General features: G+C 47.0%; 1 protein-coding gene across 1 annotated transcript in view; it reads left to right on the top strand.

Annotated features, from left to right (window-relative positions):
* The window catches only part of LOC115330595 (syndecan), a 93770-nt gene that overhangs the window by 51810 nt on the left and 22544 nt on the right, over window positions 1-19416 (top strand). Inside the window, exons 2-3 of the mRNA XM_029992473.3 lie at window positions 14388-14447; window positions 18117-18258. Of these exons, the coding sequence (XP_029848333.1) occupies window positions 14388-14447; window positions 18117-18258 (202 nt within the window). The remainder of the gene's footprint in view (window positions 1-14387; window positions 14448-18116; window positions 18259-19416) is intronic.

Raw genomic sequence — 19416 nt, 5'->3', positions numbered from 1 at the left:
GCACCATCTTGCAGGTGGCGCATGCTATCGGACGATTGCTTGCGCCATCTAGCACTTCAACTTGGCAATCGCGAAGGCTGTGGTCCTAGTTGTCCAGTCAGCGCGTCAGAGGTAGACACGTGACTATGCTCTACCTTGCGCGCGGTGCTGTCGAACTTCAGAGCCACGGGCGAGAGAAAGAGAAAAGCCGCTGTTGTGCGAATTTTGTGTGAGGGGGTACAAAGGCGGGCGTCTGAGGGGGTACAAAGGCGGGCGTCTGAGGGGGTACAAAGGCGGGCGTCTGAGGGGGTACAAAGGCGGGCGTCTGAGGGGGTACAAAGGCGGGCGTCTGAGGGGGTACAAAGGCGGGCGTCTGAGGGGGTACAAAGGCGGGCGTCTGAGGGGGTACAAAGGCGGGCGTCTGAGGGGGTACAAAGGCGGGCGTCTGAGGGGGTACAAAGGCGGGCGTCTGAGGGGGTACAAAGGCGGGCGTCTGAGGGGGTACAAAGGCGGGCGTCTGAGGGGGTACAAAGGCGGGCGTCTGAGGGGGTACAAAGGCGGGCGTCTGAGGGGGTACAAAGGCGGGCGTCTGAGGGGGTACAAAGGCGGGCGTCTGAGGGGGTACAAAGGCGGGCGTCTGAGGGGGTACAAAGGCGGGCGTCTGAGGGGGTACAAAGGCGGGCGTCTGAGGGGGTACAAAGGCGGGCGTCTGAGGGGGTACAAAGGCGGGCGTCTGAGGGGGTACAAAGGCGGGCGTCTGAGGGGGTACAAAGGCGGGCGTCTGAGGGGGTACAAAGGCGGGCGTCTGAGGGGGTACAAAGGCGGGCGTCTGAAGGGGTACAAAGGCGGGCGTCTGAAGGGGTACAAAGGCGGGCGTCTGAAGGGGTACAAAGGCGGGCGTCTGAAGGGGTACAAAGGCGGGCGTCTGAAGGGGTACAAAGGCGGGCGTCTGAAGGGGTACAAAGGCGGGCGTCTGAAGGGGTACAAAGGCGGGCGTCTGAAGGGGTACAAAGGCGGGCGTCTGAAGGGGTACAAAGGCGGGCGTCTGAAGGGGTACAAAGGCGGGCGTCTGAAGGGGTACAAAGGCGGGCGTCTGAAGGGGTACAAAGGCGGGCGTCTGAAGGGGTACAAAGGCGGGCGTCTGAAGGGGTACAAAGGCGGGCGTCTGAAGGGGTACAAAGGCGGGCGTCTGAAGGGGTACAAAGGCGGGCGTCTGAAGGGGTACAAAGGCGGGCGTCTGAAGGGGTACAAAGGCGGGCGTCTGAAGGGGTACAAAGGCGGGCGTCTGAAGGGGTACAAAGGCGGGCGTCTGAAGGGGTACAAAGGCGGGCGTCTGAAGGGGTACAAAGGCGGGCGTCTGAAGGGGTACAAAGGCGGGCGTCTGAAGGGGTACGAAGGCGGCGTCTGAAGGGGTACAAAGGCGGCGTCTGAAGGGGTACAAAGGCGGCGTCTGAAGGGGTACAAAGGCGGCGTCTGGGGGGGACAAAGGCGGCCTCTGGGACGCGCGCAAGAGGGTCCGAGTAAAAGGGACTCCCCCTTTCTCTTTTCTCCAACCTCTCGCCCCTGTACCTTTGGTAAGGACTGTCACGTGCTTCGCCTCTGGTTGCCTCCAGGGGGCTGTAGCGTTCGCTCTTTGCAAAGTCACGGTGATACGAGATATATACTTCGTTTCACCGGAAGTCCGAACGCAGTCAACGCGCCGAGATTATGGAACCGATCAAACGGCGTCAAAAGCTACAACTCACTGGGCCTTCCCTACACGTAATTGGTTCAACGATCACAGAACACGTACAGGACCATTAAGAACACCATGTTGGTGCTCGATTGGTCCGATCGGCTCGTTCTGTCGGCTGCGTCCCGACGTAAGGTGTACGAGACTAGTTGTTTCACCTGGCGCATTGAACCATCAACCCATTTGTCGAATTTCACTGAAAATTCGGATATTTAAAACGAACCAGTCGAGCCTCGGGTTTGCCGAAAGTTCGATGACTCCCCGTCTGTCTATTACGCAGTCGGCGAGTCCATTAGAGCGTATCGCGTTGATCGGCGGAACGGTTGCATTTCTTTCGAAAGGAACCGCGGATCGATCCTTACGCCCCCGAAATATACCGGGACTTCGTTTTGGGTCCGCTGGGGCCCCATCAATTGTGCCGTTGTCGTCAATACCACAAACACGCCGGGCAGTTTTTTCGCCAGCGCTCCCCAAAAGGAATGATACGACATCACGAAAAGGGGTATAAATCGTTAGCGGCGTTGGCCGATTGTTTTTCGGAGCTGAAGCTTCGAAACGTTGCGAGTCGCTGTAATTAGTGGCGATGAAATATCGTTAACCGTAGCCTAGTCGATTGCGTTGCTTCTCGGAATTGTCTTGACGAATACAAAAATTTGCGTTGCTCGAGTCAACTTCAACGGTGCGTTTTTGTCTCTGTGCTTCACTCTTAATTGAGTAGTGCTGATTCAGAGCGCAATGGGCCGAATGCCTTTCCCGCGTTGGCAGTGTAACCGTTCATCAGCAACCGGAGCACTTCTCCACATGCAACTGGCTTTTAATTCCTTTTCAAGAGTATATTTTGCAAAAGGAATTATGAAGCGAGTTTCGCATCTTAGGCGGCAGTTAATCTGACATTAATTCTTCCTTAGTAAGTAGACACTTCCTTTTCTTCGTGATGAACGTGCTATCTAATCGAATCGGCCAGTTAATCTCGTGTCAGAGAAATGCGGATAAACATTCGACTAGTTTTTTGAAGGACCAACTTTGAACCTGAGTCTATGTCCTGCCATTTTGACGTATTCCCCAAGTTGCGCGTATTTAGGCTTTCGTATAAGGAAAATGCGCGGTCAGAATCTGACGGCGCACTATGTCCTTAGACGCGATCAGATTCTGTGATTCTCGTTATTAATGTACAGCTGTATATAAAAAAAAAAGCATTTTTGTTTTTAATTTAGTATTTGATATGTATAGTGTTCCGCAGATTCTTGTCAATCTTGCGAAATCTTTAAGGTCAAAATAAGCGCTTCGGCGATGCCATTGCTGCGCCGAACTGCGACAAAGGGCTTACCCTGCTACATCTTGCTACACTTAGCCCAAAATTTGAGGCACTTGCGACAACATTGCGCCAAAACTTCATTTCACTTGATTGAATACTTAAAATATAATGGTTCAGGTCCCGCAACACGTTCGGATCGTGAAGGTGAATCGCATGTAAGCGATTTAGCGAGCGACGAGACGAGCGACAGCGACTAGCGTCAGCGACGAAGATTTCTCACTGTCGCTTCGCTCGGTTTTCGGATATCTAGAACACTTCGCTCATTGCCTTGGTCGCTTGCTGCTGTCACTTTCGTGTGGCTTGTCTCGTCGCTCGCCAAATCGCTTACGTGCGATATATTATACCATTTGGTAGGCTCGTGCTATTTTTCAAAACTTTTCGTTTTGGCAGCAAATAACGTGATATCCGTGACAGAACTCGGAGTTTTCGCGATATCTCTTGCGTTCCTAGTCTGCTCTGGCGTGAAAATTAGCTTTGTCGAGCGCGCTTATCACCGCGTTCTTGTGTCCTGTAGTGAGGCGGTAACCGCGAAGTAAGCATCGCAATTTTCCTTATCTTGCTTCGCCGCAGTGCACCCGAGTGCTACAGGGAAAGCATTCCCCCAGAGCTGGACGCTAAACACGCAAGCGTCGGGTATATTAAAAAGAAAGAAAGGAACCTCGTGAGTATGAAGGCCTGTTCACACGTACAGCGGAGCTCTATAAGAACAGCGCTGACTTTGCACTAAGCGCGGGCAGCGCGGGCTGACGGGAGCGTTCATCAGATTTGTATCGCACCGCTGAAAAGATTGCTGCTCATGGGAGGCGAAAAGTAGCTGACGACACGTGAGCAGCGCTTTATCAGCTCTCCACTGCATGTGGAAACCGGCCTTTAATGGAACAGCTCTTAGTTGTAGTAGAAATTTGGGAATTATACTGTGGCTATTCTTTATCATAAACTGCGGTATTTTAGTGATTTTTTTTTTTCAAATTAGTGATTAAGCGAAGGCGCTCGCAAGAAAATTTACATTAACTGCCTTATAGGTTTATCTTTATTCAACTCGGTTCGTTAGTTGTCATTCTTCTGTTTGATCTGTTCGAGGTACACTCTCGGAAATACGGGGTGTATAGGGGCACACCCCTTGTACCATGTAACACCCCAAAACAATTTCACGTTCAGTCCACTGACGCCGAACAGACACCAACTTTCACTAGCGGCTTGATAGTCGACCAATACAACTTGTTAAAAAAGCTAATGTACGCATTAAAGGCTACAGTAAGACAATGTTGTTTTTTTTGTTTTTCTTTTTGGCCTTGCTGCAAACCGTATTTTTTATTAGCTTTTTGGAACGTTATATTCAATAGCTATCAAGCGGCTCGTAAAAGTTGGTATCGCCTGCTCGATGCAGTGGACTGCACGTCCAAATGTAGTTTTGGGGTGTTACATATGGGACATGGGGTGTACCCCATATACCCCCTATTTCTTAGTGTACAGTCAGTAGAATAAACTAAGTGTAAATTAGGTGAAGCAGTAGAAGGGACTTGGGAATAACCTGAACAACTTCGGATTGTTTTAAGAAGGCCTAATTATGGTACACTTCTCAATCTCCTTATGGGTTCTACATACAAAATGTCATTAACTTTCACCATTTAATGGCGTTTCTCGAAATTTTAATTGAAGAATTTTTATTTTATCGCAACCTTTGGAACTTAAATGAAACTTCAATTTGTGTGCTGAACATTATTCTAACTTCATATTAGTGGAATATACTATTTGACTTGCATTTTGTTTTGTACATAAAATAACTACTCACAGCGGTCCATCTTCTTGTCATGCCTAGTGTAGTGCTTCTGTGTGCAACTAAGCAGCTAGTTCTGTGTAATGAAAGCACACCTGCCGTTGCACAGAAGTGTGAAGGCAAAGTAGTCACATTTTTTAGTCGGGTAGGCCAACACAGAAATCTTCACATACAATATTCACAGTGGTGTGAATAAAATGGAGTGGGCGCTCTTGCTCCAAAAGTACTTTTTGCTGCTCCATAATTGAATTTTGGCTGCTCCAAAAGGCTCTACAAAATGACTCGGGCCAATCGCATCACTGGCTCTTAAATAAAAAAAATTTGCTCGCAAAAAGTGGGCAGTTTTTTATTTTTATTTTTTATTTTTAACGGTCTCCGGTTTGTGGCATCTGATCATCGATTCTGCCGATTCAGATGTCACAAATGAATCATGCAAGGAAGAAATGAATGGGGCGCTTGCCGCATACCCCTTGAATGAAAACTCTTCATCAAAAAGACCCTGATCAATAGCTCTCCAGAGTTTTCCTTTTCTTTTTTATTCGTTCCGTTGGTGCTTTCGCCGCTGCTGTGGTAGGGAAAGAGTGAGAAGGGAAGTCGAAGAAGGGGAGGACTTGATGAATCGCAGATGCGCCCGACCGACCCCAATGTTTACGTGTTGCCCGGCACGAGATGGCGCTGCTTCTGCACCCGCCCTGACCCGTGTCTGGCTGCAGCTCCCAGTCCAGTTCTTCGCGCGGTTTGAAATGTGTATATGCTACTCGTCTTCTCTAGCCTTGTCCGTGTCGGGAAGCCCGAATAATGTCATGTCTTGATCCTTGGAACCGGAAAGGCTGCCTTGCTCCTTTCCTTTTTATTATTAGTAGTAGTATGGGCTTTGCAAGTACGTGCTTGTGTTTAAGCGGACAGTTCACAAAAATCTAAATTGAGACAACATCCAACTCTACCTTGCAACTGAGATATGATGTATTTATTATAGCTCGGGAGCGGGGAATCCCGCCGAAAGCGAAAACCGTTTAGGAAAAACATTTATTCAGCAACCGTAACAGGAACGAAACCGTTGTAAAAAAATGTGTGAAAACCGTACCCGTAAATTTGCAGTTAACCGATATTACAAGAAAAGTTTTTCTCGGGAATGACTTTCAAGATCTTGAAATATCGTGGCCATTTGCCAGAGTTACCGTCAGCGAATGGTGCATCTGGTAATACATTTCCGTTCAATCTAAATTTAGGATTTAGAATACTCAGTTGGGATCAGCGTTCCAGCTTATAATGAAGTCTTTATTTCTAAATCTCCCACACTCCTACAGTTATTTTTTAAATATCTAACGGAAACCCATCATATCAAATTGTTCGTCCGTGCATTTGCTAGCTCAGTTTACGAAAATATTGACATATGACCTGACGTCAATTGACGTCACGTGATGTCAATTCTCGCGCTAAATTTAGTGCTTCCATTATGGAACAATGTTCTTCCTCATGGATGAAGAAAGAATAAACAATTAAAACAGGGACAAAAACAACATGTGGTTGTGTTGTCCCTGTTTTAATTGTTTATTCTTTCTTCATCCATGACTTAAACCAACACGCTCTTCTACCAAGCAAGAATGTTCTTCCCTTTCCGGAAACGACGGTCTCCCGTCGTCTGAACAAATTCAAGCGATCGCTCCTTAAATAGAGCATTGGACGTAATATAGGACTTCGGAGATAACGGATCGCTGGTAAGTTTTTCCACTGCCCTCTGCTGTATCGACCACGAGGGTCGTTAACGGGCGAGGGTTTTCTATATCCTTGCCGGATCTTGCCGACTCTTTCGACCTATTCGATGACGCGCCGGTTCGGTGGCTTCGAAATCGGACCGTTCCGCTACCTATCGTGCTTGATTCTCCCTCCCCCCTTGTATATGGATGAGGGTCCCCGGCACTACATAATCTGCAGGCGCGGGGATGGAAGAGTTGTATTTATAGCGCGACCTTTCGTCGGCCCTTTGTATACGATTGACCGCGCCGAGGTTTGTTTTGATCGTCGCAACGGCGTCGTCGGTTTTTAGAACTCGGCCTCGGTGGTAAATATACAACGGTGGAACGAAGAGATTCGGGGCACTTTTGAGCGGGCCGGCGCGAACCGTTCCAAGGCTCGTCACGTTTGGAAACTTGACGATGAGTGTCGATCTCTTTCGCCGCTTACCACTTTCTCTTGATTTTTTGTGAATAAACTTTGAATGTTTTTTTGTTTTTTTTTTCGGCTGTCCGCGGCGAGCAAGCGGACTTTCCCGTGCAGTAGTTAGTCTCTTTTCTTCTCGTTTTGCCGTTCAAAGTTTTCTTCCGTGGGAAGGGCCGCTTCTAGTTCAACATGGCTGACTCTTTGAAACTGTGTTTATAATTGCACTTCGGTTGGGACCACTGCTGTCCATGGCTACGCAGTGCGGCTGGAACTCTGCGAGTTCAAACTAGCCTGTGGTGCGCTGCTTAAAAGTTTCTCGGTGAAGGATGATCGTCACGTGCGCTTCGATTTTTAATGAACGTATTGGACGTTTTATGGCCACATTGCGCCCCTTTCAGTGCAGAGCTCCGCCGAAATTTCGATAGTCGCTGGCCTGCCTAAGAATCTGTTCAACACATTAATAGGCACATGTGAACTGAAAGCCCGAATTGCAGGTCCCAGTTTGTTTCCCCGCAAGCTGAACTGTTTTCATTTTGGTCTGCAAGGCTCTGCTGGCAACGCTGAAAGCGTGACGTTTGGTTTATAGGCTAGGTGGCCCAAGCTACCGCCAGTTATGAAGGATACAGCCTTTAGCATCCATCGAGCTGTTATCCATGCTGTAAATTAGAGGTAGTACAGCTTGTTTCCGACAGGTTATAAGTTTGGTGTGAAATGAATGCTGGGAAAGCTCACAGCTAGCAAAACAAATAAATTGGCAAAGTACTTTGTTTTTTCTAGATTGCCTGGTTGACTTGCAAGATATGTACGTATGCCTTCACCCCACTGAAGAGCGCTGGGAAATTCGGATGGGGGTTTTCGGCGGCATCCTTTTATTTGCCTTTTCTCGGTAGCTATATTGAATTAAGGAAAAATTCATCGCAAACTACTAGGCAATTGTGTAGCATTGCATGAAACGTTCTAGCATCACGTGACATCACGCGCCACGGCTTCACGAAATGCGGCCTCGCGAAATCCGGAGCGTTCATTATTGACGTTGCACGTTAATCATGAACACTATTCAGTATTAGCGTATTCCTCAAACTTCTAACGTATACCTCGAGAACGTATACCTAAAAAAATAAAGCGGTTTTACGTCGTGATGCGTTTAGGCAGCAACAGTGGTGCTGCTTATTCGACGTTATGACGGTCGATTGACATTGAGCCCATCGTGCGTCATACGGTGATCTGACATTGAAATAAAATTGCGTTCATTTAGCATCGATACGTTGTTCATCGATGGAGGATTCCAAGGTCGTGATATTTTCCCGCCAAATTCAGCGGGGAAATATAATTTCTCCGTAGGTCCCCTGACGTCAGGTCGCGTGATATCAATTTCCTGCCAAATTTAACGGCGAAACTCGATTAGTGCATGGGTCACCTACCGTCAATTTTTGCGCTAAATTGAGCGGGGAAACTGACTGCGTCTACACTCCCGCCCTCACCAAGTCGTGATATACGGTTTACTAGCCACTGTCCCTGTCAGATGTTAGTTTCGGTAGCTCGACAGACCGCCAGGGTGCAGCGAAGTGTATGGTTCCTATGGATCTTAGAGATTATATCATCAATATTGCATCGTAATATCCTATCTCTATCCTTGGACTTTATTCCCACTTTGTACGTTTGCGCCCACGTTCCGTCTGATCGTCCGTTTCGGTCCTGACGCGCATCTGCTATATTAATAGGCTGTTCCGCTCTGGCCGGTCGATTGCACCGCGTGTGCCCTGACCAGGCGCCGTTCCCTGCATGGTTCAGGCTCTTCGTGTTGCATCTCGTTTGCCTACCAATAACGATCGGCCAGGAGCCCCCGCCTGTGTCAACGCCGCCCGCTTTCCCCATCTCTTCCCGGGGCCCGTAGCGTCTTGGCCGCCGCTTCCTTCTCGGGAAGTAATTATGGACTCGCCAGATGGGATGCAACTAAGTTTCGCTGGCCGAGTTTGGGCCCGGGATTCGCTGGTATATAACGCTCGTACATATATATATCTATATATGTACCCACGCCTGTTCTCCTTTGCCGCTGGTTAGACGGTTCGTTATTCGTGTGCCGTTCCGGGAAAATGGTGTTCTGGCGTCGTTAGCCGGTGGGCGCCGTCCTCTTCGCCTCTTTATGCGTCCGCGAGCTTTTGGGGGTGCGCTGTTCAATTGCTGTTGGCTGCAACGCGTAAAGCTGGTTCGCTTTTCCGTGGGACCGGCTGCGTTGCCATCGGCTCGTGACTCCTTACGACCAGACTGGCGTCTTCTATGTGGCTGTGCTGACCCGCTTTTAATCTGAGCGACCATTTCTCTTGAGTGGTGTGTAGATTTGATATCGCATATACTGCGAAATCTTTTTCTTGTGGGTCTTTCAGCTTGCGCATATAGCGCCGCCTTTTGAGGGTCCTTTCGTGCGTGGTTTCTTCGTTGAATGTTTTGCGTACAAAGTTTCCAAGGAAGCGTAGTTGACGGAATCGCAACCCGTGCACCATCCTAAGAGTTTTTTCGCTTTGTAACGCGTCTTTATCCCTGCGCGCACACGCAGACCTGTCACGGTTTTCGACAATTCGTTTTGTTTCCCCAACTTCCGAAACGCGAGGGATTTTCAAAACCTTTCGGTAAACAGCGACGGTTTCGCCTTACCTTGGGGGCATCGTTGGATCGGAACTTTATACGGTCTTCCCGTTTCGCGAGCTTTGGCGGCCGCTCATTGTTCCCAGGGGAAACGGGTTTTCCAGCGAACGCTGTATGTACTGCAAGAAAGCGAACTTGCTCCGCCCTGTTCTTTCTTCCCCCTCCGAACAAACGCCCGGGGCGCAGTCGCGACGGCTTTGTTTCGCGTCGCTGAGGCCTTGCCTGTTTTGATTGTAGCAAAGACAATATTACGCCCTTCGGCGATACTTACTTTCGCTTCTTTCTTTTTCTTTTCTTTTTTCTTTGCTGTTTTAGGTGCGAACAAGGTGTCGTCGGTTCCTTTATCTCGCGTTTCAAAGCAAAACAACTTGATTTTCTTTATCTCCCGGACGCTTCTCGGCAGCGAACGCTTGTTTTCTTGCGTGTGTCGCGTGGTGTCATCCGCCGGGGTTACCCTAAACACTCAATCAAAATAATGCTGTTGGGTTAACTTTACCTAAAGTACTTCGTAGAGCCAGTCGCTCAAGTTTACCCGAGGGAGTGCTTTGCGGAAAAGCACACACCGTGTTCTTTTGTGGCCAGTGGGCGATTCGAGCGTACAAAACAAGGCGCCTTTCACGTGTCTGCGAACAGCGCTTTAACGCGCGTAAAAATATAGGGGCGGTGAATTAAGCTACAGTGGGTCAGCCTACAGACTATTTTTCGCGTATAAGGTATTCTCTCATCTAATGCCAGCCGACTTGGCCGTTTACATCACTGTCCTTGGGCCTAGCGTGTCAAGGGAATCGTCGAGAATCCATGCGTAAAGCGGCTGCTGCCAGCGAGCGTTGGAGCAAAGTACTCAGTGGATCGCAATCACGTGTCTCGCCCCGTCGCTGTCATTGGCTCACTGGGACCGTAGCTTTCCTAGTTCAGTCTTCCGTTCAGTTAGCACGCAAGCTGAGAACCATTTCGCCTTCGCTCTGCGATCGTGTTCCTCTCTACAAAAGCGCAATCGCTCGCCTTTTCAAGTGCGAAAAAAAAAATCCTACGGAGCAGTTTTTTTCTTCACCACTCTGCTCCCGTTCAGACCGTTCAGACGTATTTCCGGTATCGGCGGCGTCTCTTTTCAAAAAGTAACAAACCGAGAAAAAAAAAGGGAAGAAATGTAAGCCCCCCTCCAATTTTCGATCTTCCAAGCGGGAGCAAGCAATCGTCCGGACACGTCCCACGGAAGGCTACTCCGTCTCTCCTTGCGTTGGACCGGAGCGGACATTACGATCCATCCCAGCACAATCCAGTGCTGTGTAAGTGTCACGTGACATTCGGGGCAGGCGCAGTGGCAGGATGAGAACGGCAGGGACGTCTTTTTGGACGCCCATGGACGTGGGACCCCGAAACGTTATCGAAGGCAGGACGCTGGCGCTGGAGGCGGGACAACTGAAGGACCTGTCTGCTGGCCTCATCCTGTCAGTTATTAAAGTCGCGGGATCCGTTCCCAGCTCCGATTGGCTGCAATGGCTTCGTAGCGTCCGCAGCGCTCCATCGTGCAAGAGCGAGAAAGGCAGTCCACAGGAATGGGGAGGGAGGGAACGCGCCAAGACCGCGGATTCCTCGAAGGTACGGGCCAGCAGGCGTTGATTAGGAACGGTTTTCTCTCCCGGCGTTGTTCCCTCGAGCCGTCTTCTTCAGTCGCCGACCGCCCTGCCCAGCCAGTTTACTCGGGAGGGGTGGCAAAACCGGCGACTGCTCGGCTCTTGCGCGCCCCCCAAAGATGCCTTTGTTGTGTGGCGCGGTTCTTGATGAGAAATCCCGTGTCGGTTCGCTGGCCGCCGAGGAGGCTATTCCTCCTTGCTCGCCTTCCTTCCTCCCTCCCGCTTCTATCCTATTGTTCGCTTTCGATTCCCGATCTTTTGCGTGGGCTTGGTCCGATGACCGTCTCTGCTCTCTCGCGCGGCCCTTCCGCGTTTGAGTTGTCGAGTCGCCAAGAGGGCCACGCTCGGCACCGACGTCGTTCGAAAGAACGGTACGCGATGGACGAGGGAAACAGTTACCCTCCCTTCTATACGTCCTATTGTTCGTCCTTTAAAAAGACTCTTCCCTCTCTGTCCCTTGGCATTTGTGTGTGTGTGTTTTAGTTTTTTTTTTTTTTTTTTACGATTTCTGTTTTGTTTTGATCTGGATGAGCATTGTATCGGCGTGCGGTTATGCGCTAGGCCTGCGTTAAAGACCCTAGGACATCAAGGAACCGATCTTGCATTCTTGTACTGTTTCATAGTTGATTCATGTTACAACGCCGTCAACTCTGCTGGCGCGAGCGCCAGGAGCTTTGATTACCAAAGGACAGCTTTGTGTTTACTAAAACACAAGTGGTCTTGGCCTCCCAACAGACTTCCGGTTGCTCCATCTAGTTCTTTTCAGAATTGCTAGGGCGCTGCAATGCAGAAACAACCCGCTTGAATATTTAACAAAGTTTGAATTGTGCTATTCAACATATACGAGGCAATCGGTCGTCGTCTTATAGCATTATTAAAAAAAAAATCTCCCATATATCTCTCGCTACGGATCCCTTAGCGTCAATGACCTGTTTCGTTGACGTGGTGTGGTGCGATAGTGGGGACTGCTTGTCCTTGCATTTTACCGGAAGATCATGAACATGCAACAGCGTCTGCTTGGTCGTATTAAAGCAGCGTTGCGGTTTTGGCGGCATTCCCAAATGACGTCATCATTTGTGTACAATTCACGCTACCGCAAATCCTGCGCACATTCGCTTCCCATCGAGGGGATCGCACCACGCTTGCGAAAGCTTCTGGTGTGATAAAAAAAAAAAAAAGAGAAGTCCCGACGTTGTTTTGTGTACGCGGATTCCCCGTCATGGCCGCTTGCTGCGCTGTGGTGGCTCGCGTTCTTTGGCCCCGCTCTGCCGGGAAGGGGATGTTTTGGGCCAGGAAGTCGCTCGATTGGAGGACCCTCATCCCGCGGCTATTGCCCCCCGGGAATTGCCCCCCCCCCCCCTCCCCCCCCTTGTGTTCGAGGGTTCGCGGCATCCCCCAAGGATCTCTGGTCGTCGTTTGCGATGATCGCTTCATTCTTTGGCGAGTCCGTTCACTCTCCCCCGCCCCGCCTTCTCCGAACTTGCTGGTTGGTCTTGCGTAGCGGAAATTGTGACTTGTCTTTTTTTTTTTACCCTTCATTTTGTTGTCTTTGTTTTCGATTATATCGTCCGTTTTACCTTGCGTTGGACCGCAGCGGACGGTACGGGCCGCCTCAACCAATCCAATGTCGTGTGTATGTGTCGCGTGACCTTCAAGAGGAACGCGCGGAGGGTATAATCCCGTAGTAGGTTCATGGCTCGAGATTGGCTGGGATGACTCGCAGTCTCGGCTGCGGTCTGTCGTAAGAAGATACACGGAGTCTAGCAAGGGGATGGTTTTCGTGGGATGCAACGCTCTTTTGGGGGTCGTCCTTGGTTGATGTATGAAGGCGCCCGGTCGTTCGAAACGCATTTATATCCCGTGTCCAAGAAAGGGTTTCGGTGTTCGCTTCGTGCGGAATTTTCGGGCATATGAAATCATTCCGATGCCTAAAAAAGAAACGCTGCGCACAAAAGTAATCACGGATTTAAAGCGAGCGCAATTTTCCTTTCGTTGTTACTTGAGCGTCGACGAAGTTGCCATCCGTAGGGGGATTTTGTCGGATGAAGTATGAAATAGAATTTCGTTTCGTTGAAACGCGTACGTTCACCGCATGCTCCTTTCGTCAACACTGCCGAAGTTTATGCGTACGCTCGCTGCTTGCAGGTGCACGAATGATTTAGGGCAGGGGTCTCCGAACTCCGGCACGCGGAGGCGTTTCTGCCGGCCCGCCGGTGGCCGCTGTCTTTCCAGTGACCGTCGGCCCGCCGGGAAAAAAAATGCAAAATGAATGCGCGTCAAAAAAGGAAAAAAAAAAAAAGCGTTTTGACGCGCATTTAGTGTCCGAATTTTCTTTTAGAAAAAGCTGCATCGAATCTTGGGTGCTCTCGCCCTGTCATGTATTGGGTACTTACCAATACTATGTATTAATTAATTACTATTTCTAGTTCCCCAATTTTTGATGTCTGTAACTATGATAAAATTCCTTTCCGTTCTCATATATATTTTGACTATATAGTGTACTTTTGTAATGATTATTTTATATTGTCATCGTTACATCTACAGTTTTCTGCCCTGTGTGAAGATGCCAAATTTCCTATGCACTTCGATTTGATGCCCAGGGAGTTCTCTGGGTCACAATAATTTTGAAATTTCATATTTAGCAACACATGCTGCTTTTAAAAATAAAATATGTATTGATCCAAATTACATATTTTTTGACTGTTTGCTCTAGTTTAAGATTTTTGTTAATTTTTGATAATTGACTCCCAAATGTTACATGTTTGCATTCTTTTTTTTTTTTTATTAACCACCCAGACTTCTTTTTTGGCTGTTAACCATGATCTACTGCTGATAGCTAATGAATTCGTAATGACTGCATCATCACACACCATAAACAAACTGCTTTGTACTAATCAGTGACTCAGAAAGAATGCAAGTTTTAAGGGAGCAGCTATATGGTCACTTACATACTGTACCTGCTCCCTTTTTAGAAATGGCAGTGCATTTGGGTAACTAATTTTTTTAATGTGAATTTACAAATGTTTAATAGATTTTCACACTATTTCTTGTTATATGCAATGCAATGTCTTGGTTTGTGTGGTCAATTTTGTTAATTCTCCTAGTTTAGTTACTCTGGCTAAATCAAAGCTGCTTTTCTTCTTCCAGGTCCACAGCACAACTGAAAAGCATGGCGATAATGGCATGTTCTTCATTGATGACCCCCAGGTATATACCCCATAACATCCCTCCTAACTGCTTCTGTACCCTGTTTCACCATAACTTGGTACAGGGAAAGTTGTGGCCTGTGTGAACCAGCTTATAGTCCATTCTAATCGTAGCCTTTTGAGAGCTGCCGTATTTGCCTACTGGGTTGTGGAACGCATTCTGAGCATGTGCAGTGGCTTTTTGCTGCAGAGTATCAGACACTCCACATGAGTTTGCAGCCCAGCAACTCGGCGCCTTTCGCCTGGTGCAACGATGTACCGCTAATAACTTAAGTAGCATGGGGTGCGGCTTATTGTGTTTGAGCTTCTTGCTTTACGATTTGTACTTCAGCCTTCTTGTCAGCATCTGCAATTTTTTAAATTTTTTATCCACATTATTTATATACAGATTGATGCACATCCTTTTATTCTATCACTGGCCACTAGAGCCCTCTTTCCTCTCTAGAAAGCATTTATGAAATAGTCAGACTTTGGCACTCCATAGCCTCAGATACTTTTGCGCCAATAAAACTCAATCACTCAATCTTGTCAGCATTGGCTGTGGAGCATTAAGAGGACCAGGTTTCAACACACCATGTTCTTTAAGCTGCCGGTAAGCCGCGTCTCAGCGTGCACTTCAAACAAAGTACTTCTGCTAAATTTTATCTGATTGTAGTGTTCTGGCCTCCATTATCATGAATCATTTGTGCCCTTGATACCTGTAAAAGCTGCATCAAAATTAAATCACATGTACAAGACTTGCCTTTCTGGTATTGTACAGCTGTCATTGCTGACCTGAGTAAACCCTGAAACATTTTTAATTTATGGGTTGGCATGAACACTATTGCCAGTGGTAGAAAGCAGGTATGCTGCAACCATCGGGGCAAGTCGACGGGACAATTTGTTATAACTGATGATATTCAACTTCAGTCACTATGCTTTTGATTGCCACTAATTTTGTGAACTTTTCGTAATTCATCCCGATTCATTACATATTGTTCTACACAAGTTTTGAAGTCTTGTTAGCTAGCTTGCTTCCACAGGCATTTTTATTGCTTGCTGTAATGGTTTGCTCTTCTGTATTAAATGCGGCTTAGTGGATGCCATAGAATGCTTCTGCAAGCTTGACTTTTGCTACTGTCGATTGTGAATTTGAGGTCATTTAACATTGTGGCTCTGGAATCCTCTTGGTTGATTTCTGGTGTGAAACATTTACCATAACTGTGGTAGGGTGGTGAGCTGAGCTAATAGACTACTTCAATATTAAATCAATCATTGCATTCTGGGAAATTGTTGGCCAGGAGTAGAGTGTGAATGGATTTTGCTGCCCACTGATTCCCACAAACTTAGCGCCTCATTACGCCGCAATGAGGTGCTAAGTTTTCTAATAAGCTCGTTGGTACACAAGACACAATGAAAACAGGCACACAACAAAACAACTTGCCATGTCATTATTGTATGGCTAAAGAGGCCATGTGATTACCCTATGGCCATAAGTTATGATTTGGCTTAAAAATTGATGCATTCAGTTCTCTTGGGTGCACATATTTTACTGGATTATTTCCACAGCCAGTCAATAACTGTTCTTATACTGCAAGACACTGTAACAATTGGGAGTGTGCGAATAGGAGCTCAAATCAAATAGCACTGCATCATTCATAACTAGGGTGTGTACTTTCCGGTGTTTATTTGTGAGAAAAATCGGCGGATGTTTTTCGGTGTTTATTTATTTTCAAAGCACCGGTGTATTTCGGTGCAACGTCTCATGACGAGGCTAAAATCGGTGATTATCGGTGAAAAAAAAAAGCGATTGATCACAGACAAAGAGTTCCAATTTTATTCACATAGTTCATACACTTCTTCTCTAGGAAGCAACTATTTCTCACACTTGGTTATCATAGTAGATGCCAAGCATATTTTCATGCTTGCATCTACACGCAAGGAACGTGCTGCCGTCATGGCAGCACGTTCCTTGCGGTTCACAACCCGCAATTATGAAAACGCACACTCCTGTACGACACGGACGTTGGCAGTGTCTTCCAGGAACCACAGCAACCTCTGAATACATGGCTTGCACCGACATCACTTGGCCAGACACAATGAGGAAAAGGCACGTGAGAGCCTACCCTCCACTGTGTTAATTTTTCCACAAAAGGGCGCCATGGGAGACACAATGGGGGAAAGGCGTATGAGAGCTTAGCTTCCACTGCGTTCACTAGACGCTTTTGACCCCCAGAAAGGAGGTTGGACTGACGCCACCTGCAAGCCATGTATAAACACTGGAAGAATGCAGGATCCACGAGATAACACGTTTGACGAACCTCTACGGGGTAAGGGTTTCGCTAGGTCGGAAACGTGCAACGACCGGTGTTTTTCGGTTTTAACCAGGGCGAAAATATCCAACCACCGGTGTTTTTCGGTTTTAACCGATTTTATATTTTCATCACCGACGGATGTTTATCGGTGTTTTTCGGTTAAAACCGGAAAATGCACACCCTATTCATAACCTACAGTGCAAAAGAAAGCCATGGCAACCGGTTTTTCTAAGACTGTTGAAGCTATAAATGATGCAGCACTATTTTATTCGGACCACTATTCACACGCCTCTAGTAACAATGCAATCTGCACTTCTGTTGTATTCACAAAAGATTAAAATAACCAAATTTTACAGCTTGGTTGTTGACCAGAATTCACCCTTTCAAACACACTACTAAGAGGAAGGGGAGAAATCGGCAGTTGCTTGTTAATGTTAACTGCGTCATGCTGCATAGTCTACATTGTGTAGCCCTGCTGTTTTCGGAGTTCTTTGTTTTTGTGCATTGTATGGGTAGCTGAATTTAAGGTCAGCAGTGTATTGGTCAGAACTACAGAGTTTATTCAAACTGATATATTTCAAGAGCATGATATATTTCAAGAGCATGATGAAAATATCATCACTTGGACCACACGAAGCCAAGCTTTTTATCTTTTTAGTATACTTTGTAGAGTGAGTGTTCCTTCTTACAAACTTTCTAAGTATTCTTTTGCTTAATAATACATCCTACCTAATAATTATGCTAACGGCTAGTCTTTAGCCCAGCTGGAACAATTAGCAGTACATAAAAACGGAAAAGCAAAAAAAAAAAAAATTGTGGGTACACATTTCGAATCTGCAACTTAAATAAAAGCTTTTTTTTTTTGAATTACGGATTAAAAGTAACATTGAAATGTAAGCAGCAAAGCATTAATGCAATTTTTATGGTCTTCACAATTTACGGCATAAACCGTATTACAGCTTGATATGCACTGAAAGAACGCTTGCTTGCTACTCCAAATTAGAGCTCTTGTTTACTTTCCTCTCTTTAGAGGGTAGATTATCTCCCAGTCTTCAGGGCACAGCAGGAAACTTTGTTATCTCTTAGCTTTTAAATAAATGTGATAGTTGCAATTAGGTTTCTTTTGTTTAAACTGCAAGCTTTTTTAACACAAAGCTTTTCGTCGTCATCTTTGAGATGAAGCAAAGGCGTGTTCGGTCACTCGTTTGGAATCTTCAAGAAATAACTTGATATTTCCAACTTCGGGAAGCCCCTGCGTACAGTGCCAGTTTCAAGATGAACGCTAAAAAATCTCGCAGATTTTCAAACCCGATTCTAATGGTCAATATATCTTAATGCTTGAGAGCCAACTTTCCTTTCTCCTCTGCCATCGACAGAACGACCAAGGCACGGAGGGGAGTGCGGACTTCAGTGACACGGATCACTCCTCGGGCATTGGCGATGACGAGGACGCGGCCGAAGGATCTGGTGACGATCACTTGACGGATGAGGAAGTGGGGTCTGGGACGGTGGGTCCAGGTGAGCTCTGCCACGCCATGGCCTGAAAAAAACGATAGACCTTTTTCCAAAAGTGCGTGCCATCTACACTAGGTGGCAACTTTTCTTGGCATTTCCGAGGAGAGCATGCGCACACCTTTAATGGGCACTCCAAAAGAGAGGGGGCATGTGTGCCTTTGACTACATTGCCAGGAAAATTTGTCCCAGTGTATTACCAGAGTTCGCCATTGCTTGGGTGCATTCTCCGAGCCTGTATTGGACAAGAGAGCTGCGGCAGCGTTAGGTGTGAATTCCGCCTGGCTCGTATAAAAAACTAGCATCGCGAGCATCGTGCCAGCGTTAAAGGACTTGGGTCCAATTGCACGCTTCGTTCCCAAGAAATGGTGGCTGCCAATGTTGCTCGATGAGATTTTGGAAAGGGTCTGTTGGCTGGCATTTGAGTGGACTCACAATTCAGAAATCTACCACAAAATAGTGTCGTGGCATCTTTAAATGTCTTGTATGATACGGTAAAAGATTCTTCAACTCTAGTCAAGTTGGGAAACTGCTCATTGGACCTGCATGAATGCAAAAATGCGTCGTTAACTCTTAACTTTGCAGTTCTTTTATTTGTTTATTTTTATTTGATGGCAGTATGGTGAGGCCTTTGATCTGGTTCCTCGCATTGTATATTCCCAACTGTAGTTTGAGGACAATACATGTTTTAGAAGTGCGGACTACACGAGGAATGGCTTTTTTAAAATGCACTTGTCCTCTGTGTGCTTCTCACCCAGTGTGGTGGTGGAGATTTTTTCCACGCATAGCATTAGTCAGCAAGAAAAGCTGACTGTCTGTGCATTGCATTTGCCCACGATGTTACCGTGGGTGTTGAGCAAGGTAGCTTTGCCCGAGCCGACGGATTGAATCGACCTTCTATTGAAGGCACAAACACCCACTGCTTGCAGTTGTAAGGTCATCAGTACAGGTAAATAAGTGGTCTTACATTCTTTCAAGAACCACAGTTGCAATGCCTCAAAGGAAGAGCATTGACTCATTTTTGTTTGTTTTACTACTATGCCGATTATAAACAGTATGAACTACCTATAAAAGGAATGCAAATTTAAGTGATATTTTTCAGGGAACTGATGACTCGTAATTTTAACGGGTGTATGATATGGATAAAGTTTACACATACCTAGT

This window comes from Ixodes scapularis, unplaced genomic scaffold (genome assembly GCF_016920785.2).
Source record: "Ixodes scapularis isolate PalLabHiFi unplaced genomic scaffold, ASM1692078v2 PGA_scaffold7__128_contigs__length_106722199, whole genome shotgun sequence".
Lineage (NCBI taxonomy): Eukaryota > Metazoa > Arthropoda > Arachnida > Ixodida > Ixodidae > Ixodes > Ixodes scapularis.
The sequence above is the reverse complement of the archived record's forward strand: the minus strand, read 5'-3'. Positions and strand labels throughout refer to the sequence as shown.